Source organism: Eschrichtius robustus, chromosome X (genome assembly GCF_028021215.1).
Source record: "Eschrichtius robustus isolate mEscRob2 chromosome X, mEscRob2.pri, whole genome shotgun sequence".
NCBI lineage: Eukaryota > Metazoa > Chordata > Mammalia > Artiodactyla > Eschrichtiidae > Eschrichtius > Eschrichtius robustus.
Window position 1 is genome coordinate 14,661,137 of NC_090845.1, and position 11,790 is coordinate 14,672,926.

Sequence of the window (11,790 nt, forward strand, 5' to 3'; positions counted from 1 at the left end):
TGAGACTGTCCTCAATTCTTTTCATTCTTTTTTCTTTATTCTGCTCTGCGGTAGTTATTTCCACTATTTTATCTTCTAGGTCACTTCTCTGTTCTTCTGCCTCAGTTATTCTGCTGTTGATTCCTTCTAGAGAATTTTTAATTTCATTTATTGTGTTGGTCATCATTGTTTGTTTGCTCTTTAGTTCTTCTGGGTCCTTGTTAAACGTTTCTTGTATTTTCTCCACTCTATTTCCAAGATTTTGGATCATCTTTACTATCATTACTCTGAATTCTTTTTCAGGTAGACTGCCTATTTCCTCTTCATTCGTTTGGTCTGCTGGGTTTTTACCTTGCTCCTTCATCTGCTGTGTGTTTCTCTGTCTTCTCATTTTGATTAAGTTACTGTGTTTGGGGTCTCCTTTTCGCAGGCTGTAGGCTTGTAGTTCCTGTTGTTTTTGGTGTCTGCCCCCTGTAGCTCAGGTTGGTTCAGTGGGTTGTGTAGGCTTCCTGGTGGAGGGGACTAGTGCCTGTGTTCTGGTGGATGAGGCTGGATCTTGTCTTTCTGGTGGGCAGGACTGCATTGGTGGTGTGTTTTGGGGCGTCTGTGACCTTATTATGATTTTGGGCAGCCACTCTGCTAATGGGTGGGTTTGTGTTCCTGTCTTGCTAGTTGTTTGGCATAGGGTGTCCAACACTGCAGCTTGCTCGTCGTTGAGTGGAGCTGGGTCTTAGCGTTGAGATGGAGCTCTCTGGGAGAGCTTTTGCTGTTTGATATTACGTGGAGCCAGGAGGTCTCTGGTGGACCAGTGTCCTGAACTCGGCTCTCCGACCTCAGAGGCACAGGCCTGACACTCGGCCGGAGCACCAGGACCCTGTCAGCCACACAGCCTTTGCTTTATTCTGCCAGTTTTCCCCAGGATTCTGTAGGCTCTGGATCGAGTGGGATGTCCCAGCTGGTCTTATCCTGGCCACCAGAAGCTCATGAAGAGGTGGAAAAATAGTTTGCCCTCTTCTTTTTTTAGTGAGTGCTTGGCCGAGAACCGTTTTTTTTCTAGGGCACCTTGTAAATGGAAAAGCTTATCCGGGTTAAAAGTTCTTGCTGTGGCTGCTGTAATTCACGGTTATCTTGCGTAAGGTTAACCCGCTTGTTCCGTCTTAAAACAAAATTTATTCACCTGACGCCTCACGCTGGGCCCAGTTCAGCTTCAGTCTGACCCCTATTTGTTGATCTTTATATTGGTACTACACGGTCTTGATTTCTGTAAGTCTTGAAATCAGGTAGTACAAATTTTTCAAGATTCTCTGTCTAATTGGTTAGGTTTTAGAAAACACTCCTCTCAGTGGTTCTGAGTGTGTAAGTGCTATGTGTCTTTTGTTAAATTTGTTCCCATTGTTTTGGTGACACTATTGCAAATTGAACTGTTTCTTAAAATTTCATTTTCTAATTGAGTTTATGAAGGCCACAGAATATAAGGTCATACAGAAAGCAATTATATTCCTATATACAAGCAATGAACAACTGATCACAGAAATTTGAAAAACAATACCATTCATAATAGCTCACCCCCTCCCCCAAATGAAATACCTAAGTATAAATTCATCATAAAACACAGGATCTGTATACTGAAAACTACAAAATGGTGCTAAAAGAAATCCAAGAAGACCTAAATAAAGGGAGAGACATATGCTGTTTGTGGATTGAAAGACTCCACATAGTAGTGATACTATTTTTCTCCAAAGTGATCTATAGATTCATTGCAACCGATCAAAATCCCAACAGGATGTTTTGTAGATATAGACCAGCCTATCCTGTAATTTATATGTAAGGGCCAAGGAACTAGAATAGCTAAAACAAATTTGCAAAAGAAGAACAAAGGTAGAGGAATCACTTTTAGTATCAAGCTTCAGTAATCAAGATAGTGTGGGATCGATGATAGATCAGTGGAGAGGGATCGGGAGTCCTGAAGTAGACCACATGAATATAGGCATTTGATCTTTGACAAAGGTACAAAATCAATTCATTGAGGAAAGGATGGTCTTTTCAAGAAATTGTTTTGTAACAGTTGGTCATCCATCTGTAAAAAAATGAACCTTGATCGAACACCTCACTCCTGATACAAAGATTAACTTGAAATGGATCATAGATGCAAATGTAAAACATAAAGGTATAAAACCTGTAGAAGAAAACATAGGAAAAAGTTATTGTGACCTGGGGTTAGAAATGATGCCAAAAGCACAATCTATAACAAAAAAAATCAATAAATTGGACTTCATCAAAATTAAAACTTTTACTCTGCCAAAAACACTGTCAAGAGAATTAAGAGACAAGCTACAGACTAGGAGAAAATATTTGCAACCCACGTATTTGACAAAGGACTAGTGTCCAGATTATATAAAGAACTCAAAACTCAGCAATAAGAACTCTCAAAGCTCAACCAACTCAATTTAAAAATGGGCAAAGGACGTGAACAGACACTTCACCAAAGAGGATATAAGGATGGCAAGTAAACATGTGAGAAGATATTCAGCATTGTTAGCCGTTAGGCAAATGCAAATTGAAACCATGATCACAGACCAGTATACACAGTGACAGAATTGCTAAAACAGAAAATCGTGACAGCATCAAGTGCTGGCAACTGGAACCCTCGTGAATTGGTGGTGAGAATGCTGAATGATACCCAACTCTGAGAAACTGTTTGGCATTTTCTTATGAAGTTATATATACATTTAACCTTGTGACCCAGCAGTTCCACTCCACCTTAGTGAAATGAAAAATTTATGTTCACTCAAAAACCTGTACACAAATGTTCATAGCAGTTTTATATGATAGTGGAAACGTGGAAAAAACTCAAATGTCCTTCCAAGGATGAATGGATAAACGGAGTACGATGAAATAGTACTCATCAGGCAAAAGGAATGATACACGCAGCAATTGGAATGAAACTCAAAGGTGTTATGCTGTGTGAGACAAGCCAGTGTCAAAAGGTTATGTACTGCATGATTCCTTTTATTTGACATTCTTGAAAAGGCAAAACTATAGTGCTGGAAAACAGACCACTGGTTGTCAAGGGTTATGCATGAGGTGAAGGTTTGTATATCAATGAGTAGTACCAGGGAGCTTTTTGGTTGTTGGAACTGTACTGTACCCTCTTTGTGGTGGTAGTTTCACAAATCTATATGTGTTAACATTTGTAGAACTGTACAATAAAAGAAAAAAAGTCAATTTTACCATATGATAATAAAAAATAAAATTTTGTAAAATGTCACACTTCTTTCTGTTTTATGGATCCTTGTATGTGATCTCGTTTTTGTTTTGCATTTTGCTTTTGCCTCCCCCTGCCCCCACCTTTGCTTTGGCGTAGGTCACTGTTATCCATTGGTCTCTATATTTGGTAGGCCCTTTTAATTGGGAAGCCCATATTTCTCAATTCCTGGAGTTTTCTTGATTTTTGTTGACCTCCCTCCCCCCATTTTCTCTGTTCTCCCTTCCTGATATTTTTCAGACACTGGACTTCTTAGTTTGGTTTTCTAATTTTTCTTTTCTAGTTTCTCTCTTTTCTCTTCTTTCTTTTTCTTCTTTCTTTCGTCTATATGTGGAGACATACTTATTTTTAAACTCTAAATCTCCTGTGTTTAATAACCAAGAGTTCATTTTTTTTGTTGTTCTCTGATTCTTTTCAGTGGCATCCTATTCTTGTTTCATTGTTGTAATATCTTCTCTTAATGGTAGTTTTTCTTCTTTCTCAATACTTGCTTTTTTTGTTGTTGTATATACTTCTAATTAGATACTTTCCTTCAGTAGCTGATGGTCCTTCTCTGCTTATATTTAGGAGGAGGATGAGAATGCATATTGCAAGTTCATAGCCTGTTGTGGGGCTTGTCAACTTTGAGCTTCATTCTCCCCCAGTTTGGCTGAGCTGTAGAGTTGGGGAACCCCCAAAGACAGTGTCATTTGCTGTTTCCTCTTGGTCTGGTTGGAGTCCTCAGGGAGGAGACTCTTGTGGTCTCCTGCGTGGAGGGAAGACCTGGTTCAGTGGAGGAGAGGGCTCTGGTTCTCAGCATTCAGGGCATTCATTTAATCTCCCTATTTCCAGTCCAATTTCTAGTCCTTAATTGTATCTCTGTATTGCTAATCCAGAGGCCATCTGTTTTACCTTTCAAAGGAATAAATCCTCAGTGTTCTACCATAGTGGCAGGAAGGATTCGGGGATCTAATTACTTCTGAAGCAGACTTTCAGGCAAAACTTATTTAAGCCAATCGTCCTCCCCTCTTTCACTCCCACTTTCATAGGTATCTGGTGCTGCCAATTTGAGTCTTTCAGGGATTCATCTTTGTAAAATCAGATTGGTTCTTGTTTTATCCCCATGCTTGGCTTGCAGTTCACTTTTCTTTACTTGATCTGTAGAAGTGAAAAAGTTCTAGGTCTAGTGAACAGAAGTCTGAAGAATCATCAAGCAGAGCTCTAGTCATGGCTTCTCAGTCAGTTCCCAGACTAAGTCAGTACGGATACAGAACCCTTGAATAAAGGGGCCTCTGAGTCACCTTGAGGAAGGACCCTACTCGGCAGCCAAAAGTTTATATTGTTAATCTTTCTCCCAGCCTTTCCCAAAGTGTGTGACTGTGCACTGGGGAAAAGGGACTCATCAGATTTAGGGGGGATTACTGGACACAGGCTCTGAACTGATACTTATTCCAGGAGACCCAAAACATCACTGTGATCCACCAGTTAGAGTAGGAGCTTATGGAGGTCAGGTGATCAGTGGAGTTGTAGCTCAGGTCCATGTCACAGTGGGTTCAGTTTATCCCCGAATCCACCCTGTGGTTATTTTCTCCAGTTCCATGATGCGTAATTGGAAGAGACGTATTCAGCAGCTAGGAGAATCCCCACATTTATTTTTCTTGGATTTGCTAATTCATTCAGCATTCATCAGTTTGCCTTCCAGCTTACCAATTGTATTGCTATCACCTCTTCCCTTTTGTCTTCCCTGTCCTTGTGTGTCTATGACCATGTGCACCCCCCCCCCCCAGTTAAAAAAATTGTTTTAGTAGAGTTGCAGTAGGGAATGAGTTTGGTACATATGTTCAGTTCTGTCTTTACCTGCAGCCTCCATCTATTGGGTTGGCCAAAAAGTTCGGGTTTTTCTGAAAGATGCTGTGGAAAAAAATAGAACGAACTTTTTGGCCAACCCAATATATTATTTTGCTGGGTGATGTTACCTAATCTTATGGCTTTGAAGGCCATCCAATCTCATAAATTTATGCCTCAAGCCCTACTTCTCTTTCTTCTAAGCTCTACACATGTATTTACAACTGCTTATTCAACTTTTCTCCTAATATATCTGATACACATCTCAGATGCTTCATTCCCAACCCTCTCCTTGAAATTCCCATTTCTCATCCAATCTTCTTGTTCTCAATTAATACCACACTATCAGCCGCCCACTTGCTCAATCCCAAATCCCTTTCCTTCTTTCCTATATCACCTTCATCAACATCTCCTATTAGTTCTAGATTTAAATTATGTCCAGAATCCATCTCCTTCTCTCTATCTTTATGGCTGCTACCTCATCTAAGCCATTTTCATTTCTCACCTGGTTCCATGCAGTAACCTCCCAACTGCTCCCTGCTTCCACTCTTGTCCTGCTACAATCCATTGTCTACGCAGTAGCCAGAGTGAAAATTCTGAATTCTAAGTTAGGCCGAATGCCTTTCCTGATTCAAAGTCCTCGTTGCTGTACACTTTGAGTGGCATCCACACTCCTTATTCTGTCCACAAGGTGCCTGCCTAACTCTTTGACTTTAGCTCCTGCCAAGGTCTTCATTGTCCCCTCTGCTCTGGTCACACAGGCCTTTTGGTTCATCAAACACACCAAGCTTGTTCCCTCCTTTGGGGCCTTAGCGGTTGCCATTTTATCCCCCTGAATATCCTTCGCCTGTATTTTCATGTGGCTCACCTCTCACTTCATTCAAGTCTCTGCTCAGTAGCATCCGCTTTGAGAAGCCTTCCCGGGCCACCCTCTCCACCTTTCTCCCAGATCCCCCATTACTCTCTATTACATCATCTTATTTATTTCCTTCTGAAAGTATCTTGGTTGTTTTTTTTTTTTTTTTCTTCTGACTTTCTTGTCTTTCTCTAGCCATTTGAGTATGAGCCCTGTGAGGGCATTGGTTTGATCTATCTTGTTCCTTGGTGGTATCATCACACCCAGAGCAGAATCGGGCCCATAGTAGATAGATACTCAAAGACTGTTGGATGGTAGGTAGGAGGGTGGGTGAATAAACGTTGGTTGAGTTCCACGCTACTATTAGTATGTTGTTTCTTCTGGGACGTCTCAGAATTGAGCCTTTATACAGAATTCTTTCCCACCTTGACTGATTCAACTTCAGAATGCCTTTACGTATCCCCGTCTCTCCCTGCCAGTAGGTCTGTTTTAGGGCTCAAAGTTTGAATTCCCAAATAGCAGATTGTAGATCCTGTTTTCTACCTTTAGCCGAGAAGTCACACCTTCAGCCATATTTTGTGCAGGAACCTGGATGACACTTTGGTGGAAGGACGACCAGTGCCCTTTCTCATCCCTCAGTCCTGATCCAGTATGGCGCTGGAGTGGAAACAAGAGATTGCAACTAGAGATGTAGTCCTGATGGCTCGCCTCTCAGTATTAGGAGTCTGCTTTTGCTTTTCTGCTCCCTTCCAATCCGTTTTTTTATTTTTAACATCATTCTGTGCCAGCCACTGTTAAAACTGAGGGTGAGATTTAGGCGTGGGGGGTGGGGAGGGTTGGTCAATCAGTTTCCTTTCATCATCTTAAGAAAGGAGTCGAGAGACTGCAAATTGTGAAGCCTCCTGTGTCCGGTCACCAGCTTTAAATGTGATGCCTCCCAGTCCACTTGTCCTTGAGTCATATGGCACCTAAATGCTTGTGGGTCCAGTCATAAGTTTCTTTTCAGTATCTGATGAAGTAGGGATGAACCCAGGAAATGACCCCTCTCTTCTCTTTGTTTTGTACAACTCAGGAGGTTCATCAAGAACGGATTGCGTTGGAAAACCAACTGGAACAACTTCGTCCAGTCACTGTGTTGTGACCCCCAAGATTCAAGTAACAGTGGGTGACCTTTCCTGCCAAGATCTTTCCTTTGAATGTTTCAACGCAACTACTTGTCATAGATGTCTGAGACTGTGTCAAAAGCTCTTAGCGGCGGAATATAATCCATATCACCTTTTCTCTTGTGCTTCACGTGTACGTTTTACTGTGGTGGAAAAAATACAACTGATTATCACACTTGAAATTGTAACTATCAGTGGAATTTACCTCCCATTCTTAAGTACTTCCTCAAGGTGTTAGATGTTGCTCCTTACCCAAAACCAATCTTCTAGCAAATAAAAACAATTTAGAGCATTACGTACTTAAAGAATTTATGACTTGTACAAAACCTTGTAATCCTTGTAATCCAGTACCTTCAGGTTTTATTTTCGTATGTATATCACATACAGTAGATTGGTTTCCTGAATAATTGTGATTCCAACTGGATAGTCTTTGGCATGATGATAATAAAAACAAAAAGTAGAAGAAAGCAAAAGCATTAGCTTTAGACTGGCGCTGTGCCCTCCACCACTATATGCCAAAAATTGCTTCTCTAGTGCCATCTTGATATTATATCTAGCTATAAATAATACATGACTATTGTTTTCTATTGAATGGCAAAGACTTATTCAGTCTTTACACCTCTGTAAAGTAGTAGTTTTGTCCATGATCTATTTAACTTGGCCCAGCTAAGCCGTCAACCCAGACAACTCAGCCCTTTCATGTCGATTTTTGGGCAAGAGCAATCTGCCTGAACTGCCTTGCCCGATCAAATTAAATAAATAGTTGCCAGATCTCTACTTTTATCCTGCATGGGTTAACATATCTGTAAATGCATGAATTTGGAAACCACCCATCAAATGTGAACGGCTGACGAGACTGTTTGGACTGATAAGTATTTGTTGTTTGAACGCAGGTATTCAAACTAGGGAAGAAGGGGCAATGGTTGTTACCAGTAATCCAGCAATCTCTGGTAGTTATTTTTGTCTTTGTTATTTTAACCCGGATCGTGAGTGTATTGGGTATGAAGAAATAATGAAAGAAAGCCGATCCTCACACTGGATATATGACTATTTTGTTCTCTGTGAAGTGTACCCTTGGGAAGGGATTGGTTTATGTGCAGTTCAGAGGCGCCCAACCGACTCCAGTGTAAGTGATGTACAACAGTAAGCTCAAATTGCAGAAGCCAGTACTCTATAGACATTTACATAGCCTCTGCTTCTCCTGTGAGCTCAAGTTGAAAGTGGGAATTGATCGACCCTCCCAGGTATGCGGCCTCGCCAGCTTTAACATCACTTCAGGAGACGGATGGCAAGACATGCGGTCTCTTGTGCATTTTGCTAATTTACTGATTCTTAGGATAGCGGGGTGGGGTGTGCTAGGGTTCTTTCTGAAGTGGTTTAGGATAGGTTTGCGGTACGCGGGACTAAGCCTTTGATTTCAATCGAGTTGACTGCTTTTGGAAGAAGTAGGCTTTTATTTTTAATGCTTTCTTACTCCATTAAGCTGCATCAATAGCTTAATGGCAGAAGAGAAACGCTCAAACAGATGATGTTTTTCCAAAAAAACCCAAATTGTTGATTCTGTTCTGCGCATATTAAAGGATTCTGAATTGCTTGGATTTTGAAAATCACAGGACTTGAACTATTTCTCTAGTCCCCCTTTCCTTCCCTTTTGGCTGCCTTTTTTGTCCCCGTGGGAGGGGTTCAGAGTCAGTTTAAACCCTTCCTAAGATTATGAATGGGTGAGTGCACATTTTTTAGGTAACCTCTTTTCACTTGTTCTGAGATCTGGGGGCTGCAACACATTTTATCAACAGTGTCCTTGTCACAGACGTTTCATATCATGTTTGCCTTTTGTTCCATTCAATCCAGGAAAGACTAGCATATGCACTTTATCTCATAATCTTCCAGGACATATGCACACACTCCAGATAGCACTTCATATCCATTAAAAAGACAAATAAACTAAAGAATGTTAGTCTATGTTATGCATTTTTAAAATATTGACATGTTTTTCTCCCATCAAGCCAAGGCCAGAGTGAGCCAAATTAGGAGGTTGGGGTTTTGTTTAGTTAGCTTGGTTTTCATTGAAGGAAAATACTTGCATTGGACAATCAAAGCCTCATGCGTTGCACAGTCTAACCAGTAATTTAACATAGGCATCATTAAAGCCCACACCAATAATATCTCCACCCCACCTTCTTGACTGGACTTAAGAGTGACCACAGTTTCTTAGTTGCCTAGAAGTGGATTTTTAAAAAAACAATTACGCCCCCCACCCCCACACACACACAGAACGTGATATTACCTAACTAATGCTCATCCTCTGTTTCTCTGTTTTCATAGGATGTATACTTTTATTTAATTTAGGATTATAACTCCTGATAATGTCTCTGTGAGCCTTTGATATGATTTATAGGGAGGCTGGGTTATTGATATCACCATTATACCTCTTCTATAAAACTACTCAAGCATAAGACCTTGTTGGGCAGAAGTCTCTGGGCAGAATGTTGATGTTGCCCCCATCCCCGGGGGTTTAGTAACCTTATTGTTAAGTGGTCTTCCTCCATGGGAGTCCCATAGTCCCAAGGGTGAAAACACGGTGGGAGTAGATCACCAGCTTATTGGGTACCTCAGTGTCTCTGGTATGTGGCTTATTGCTTTGGCCACCTCCCTATCCAGCAGCCATGAAGCAAACCCAAAAGGTAGATTTCTGGAATGCAGGAGTGTGTTGGAATCAAGGCAGACATTTGCCTTAGTTGGAGGGATCTGACTGCTTTATAAATATTAGAGGAGTGCTTTGGGTCTGGTTGGGAGAAAGAGGCAGCTTAGTTGGGAGCTGTGCCCATTTTCTTCTCATTGCACAGTAGGATGTCAGAGATGAGAGGACCCCTTCCCATATCCTGCATTTGCTTGTGGGGAGACCAAGGCCCTAAGAAACCACAGTTCCTAGTCCAAGAATCCATAGGAGGAGGGAGCTGGTGGCAGAGTTGGGATTTTATGGATTCTCAGTTGAGTCCTCTCGCCACTAACATTACTAAAAATAGATTAGAAGGGTTTTTTCTATGTACCATGTTGAATCTTATTTACTTAACTAATCAGTCTTAAAATATGAAAACATGTCTTAGTGAGTTTTAGGTCTAGATAATTCTCTTGGATTGAAGCAAAAGATAAAATCTGAAGAGAAAGAATATGATTGAAGTATCTGTTCTTCAGAACACCTCGTCTTTCATGATGCAGTAAATTACCCTGAGTTTCTTGGCAGAACTTTTGACAGCTGTTGCTTTGAATGGATTCCATTCCTGTATTCCTTATGGGAGTTTGTTTTTAAAATAGACTACTGTGATTGAAATGAACTCAATATGTAGTAAGTTATAGTTTTCTTCAATATATCTTGGGTTACTTGGGTTGCAAATGTTCAGTTTCAGCACAGTTTAGGGTGAGTAATCAAAAACATGGATTTTTCTTTGATTTCCTAGTAATGTCTGAACTATCGTAAAGCATTCTTCTCTTCATATGTGACTTGATTCTAATCTGTTTCTAAATGATATTTGTCCATTTCTTAGATGAGCTCACAACCATGGTAATGACAGATGTGCTCTTAGAAGATCAATAAGAAAATAATCTGGAATGGATGTTTTTCTTGAAATTAAGACAGACATTTGCAGATGTAGTAGTTGGAAAGATTTCAGTTTCATTATAACACCTTAGAGCTAAAAACATTTGTTCAGCACAGGCTAGAATCACACCTCCTGACAAGATATCACTAAGGGAATTTGATTTTTAAAATATTAAAAAAAAGAATTACAGATATCATAGCACCCAGATCTTCCCATATTGTTGAGAAGTAGGACTCAGTAGGTTGTGGTTTGAACATTATGAATGTGAACAAAATGAAATCTCTGTTGAGAGGTCTTTTTCTCCTCTAGTTAAAGAGAACATTCTAGTAACTTTGGTTTCTCTTTCCGACTGGTTTACTCTGTTTCAAGTGTACTCTTTTGAAACTGATTTCAAAGGATCACTTGAATTTACACTTTAGTTATGGGTGCTTTGTTATAGTTTTTTGACTCAGTGTAGTTCAAATTCCTAGTGAGAAGTGGGGGGATGTGGGCTTTTGCAGTCCTGAAGTGGCATATTCTGCTTCCCCTTCAGCCCAGGCTAAGGGAGGCGGCCCACCGATGCCCACAGATTAGTCATCGACGGCAATTTATGAGAGTCTTACTCTAGGAGCCTCCCCACTTTGCTGTTTGCAGTGAGAAATGTAGCTGGTTATGTGACCCTCCCAAGAGCAACTGTAAGAACAGCAGACCAAGAGGGCCAGACATGAAGAGCAACACAAACCGATTCTCCCCAAAATAGACTTTCAGAGGTTGCCTTACTAAGTGTTCCCTGAAACAGCCAGTCTGTGAATGTGGGGAGACATCCCAGGTGCACGGTCACGTTCAGGCTTGTCTCGTTATTTTCTACATGTGATTGATAAAGGAACCTTTTCCGAAAGGCATTACAGCCAGCGGTTCAATCGACGACAGGATTTGTTCTAGTGACAGAAGTCTTGCTCTGCTCTCAGCACTTGAGGAGTGTTTAGTTTTTGTGTTTTGGGGGTTCTACTGTCCTGCTCTAAGCTATGTTCATGACTGTGGGAGGTTGGAGAAAGTGGTTTACGATTCTGAAGACCAGAGGAGACTGGAACTTAAGCAGGCCAGAACTGGAATTTGAGGGCTGCA

General features: G+C 40.9%; 1 protein-coding gene across 2 annotated transcripts in view; it reads left to right on the plus strand.

The window, feature by feature from the left end:
- Positions 1 to 7,232, plus strand: part of REPS2 (RALBP1 associated Eps domain containing 2) — a 224,229-nt gene extending 216,997 nt beyond the window's left edge. For both annotated transcript variants that reach the window (XM_068533341.1, XM_068533342.1), the window contains exon 18: positions 6,997 to 7,232. In XM_068533341.1, coding sequence (XP_068389442.1) covers positions 6,997 to 7,065 — 69 coding nt within the window. In that variant the 3' untranslated portion in view covers positions 7,066 to 7,232. The remainder of the gene's footprint in view (positions 1 to 6,996) is intronic.
- Positions 7,233 to 11,790: the final 4,558 nt, after the last annotated feature.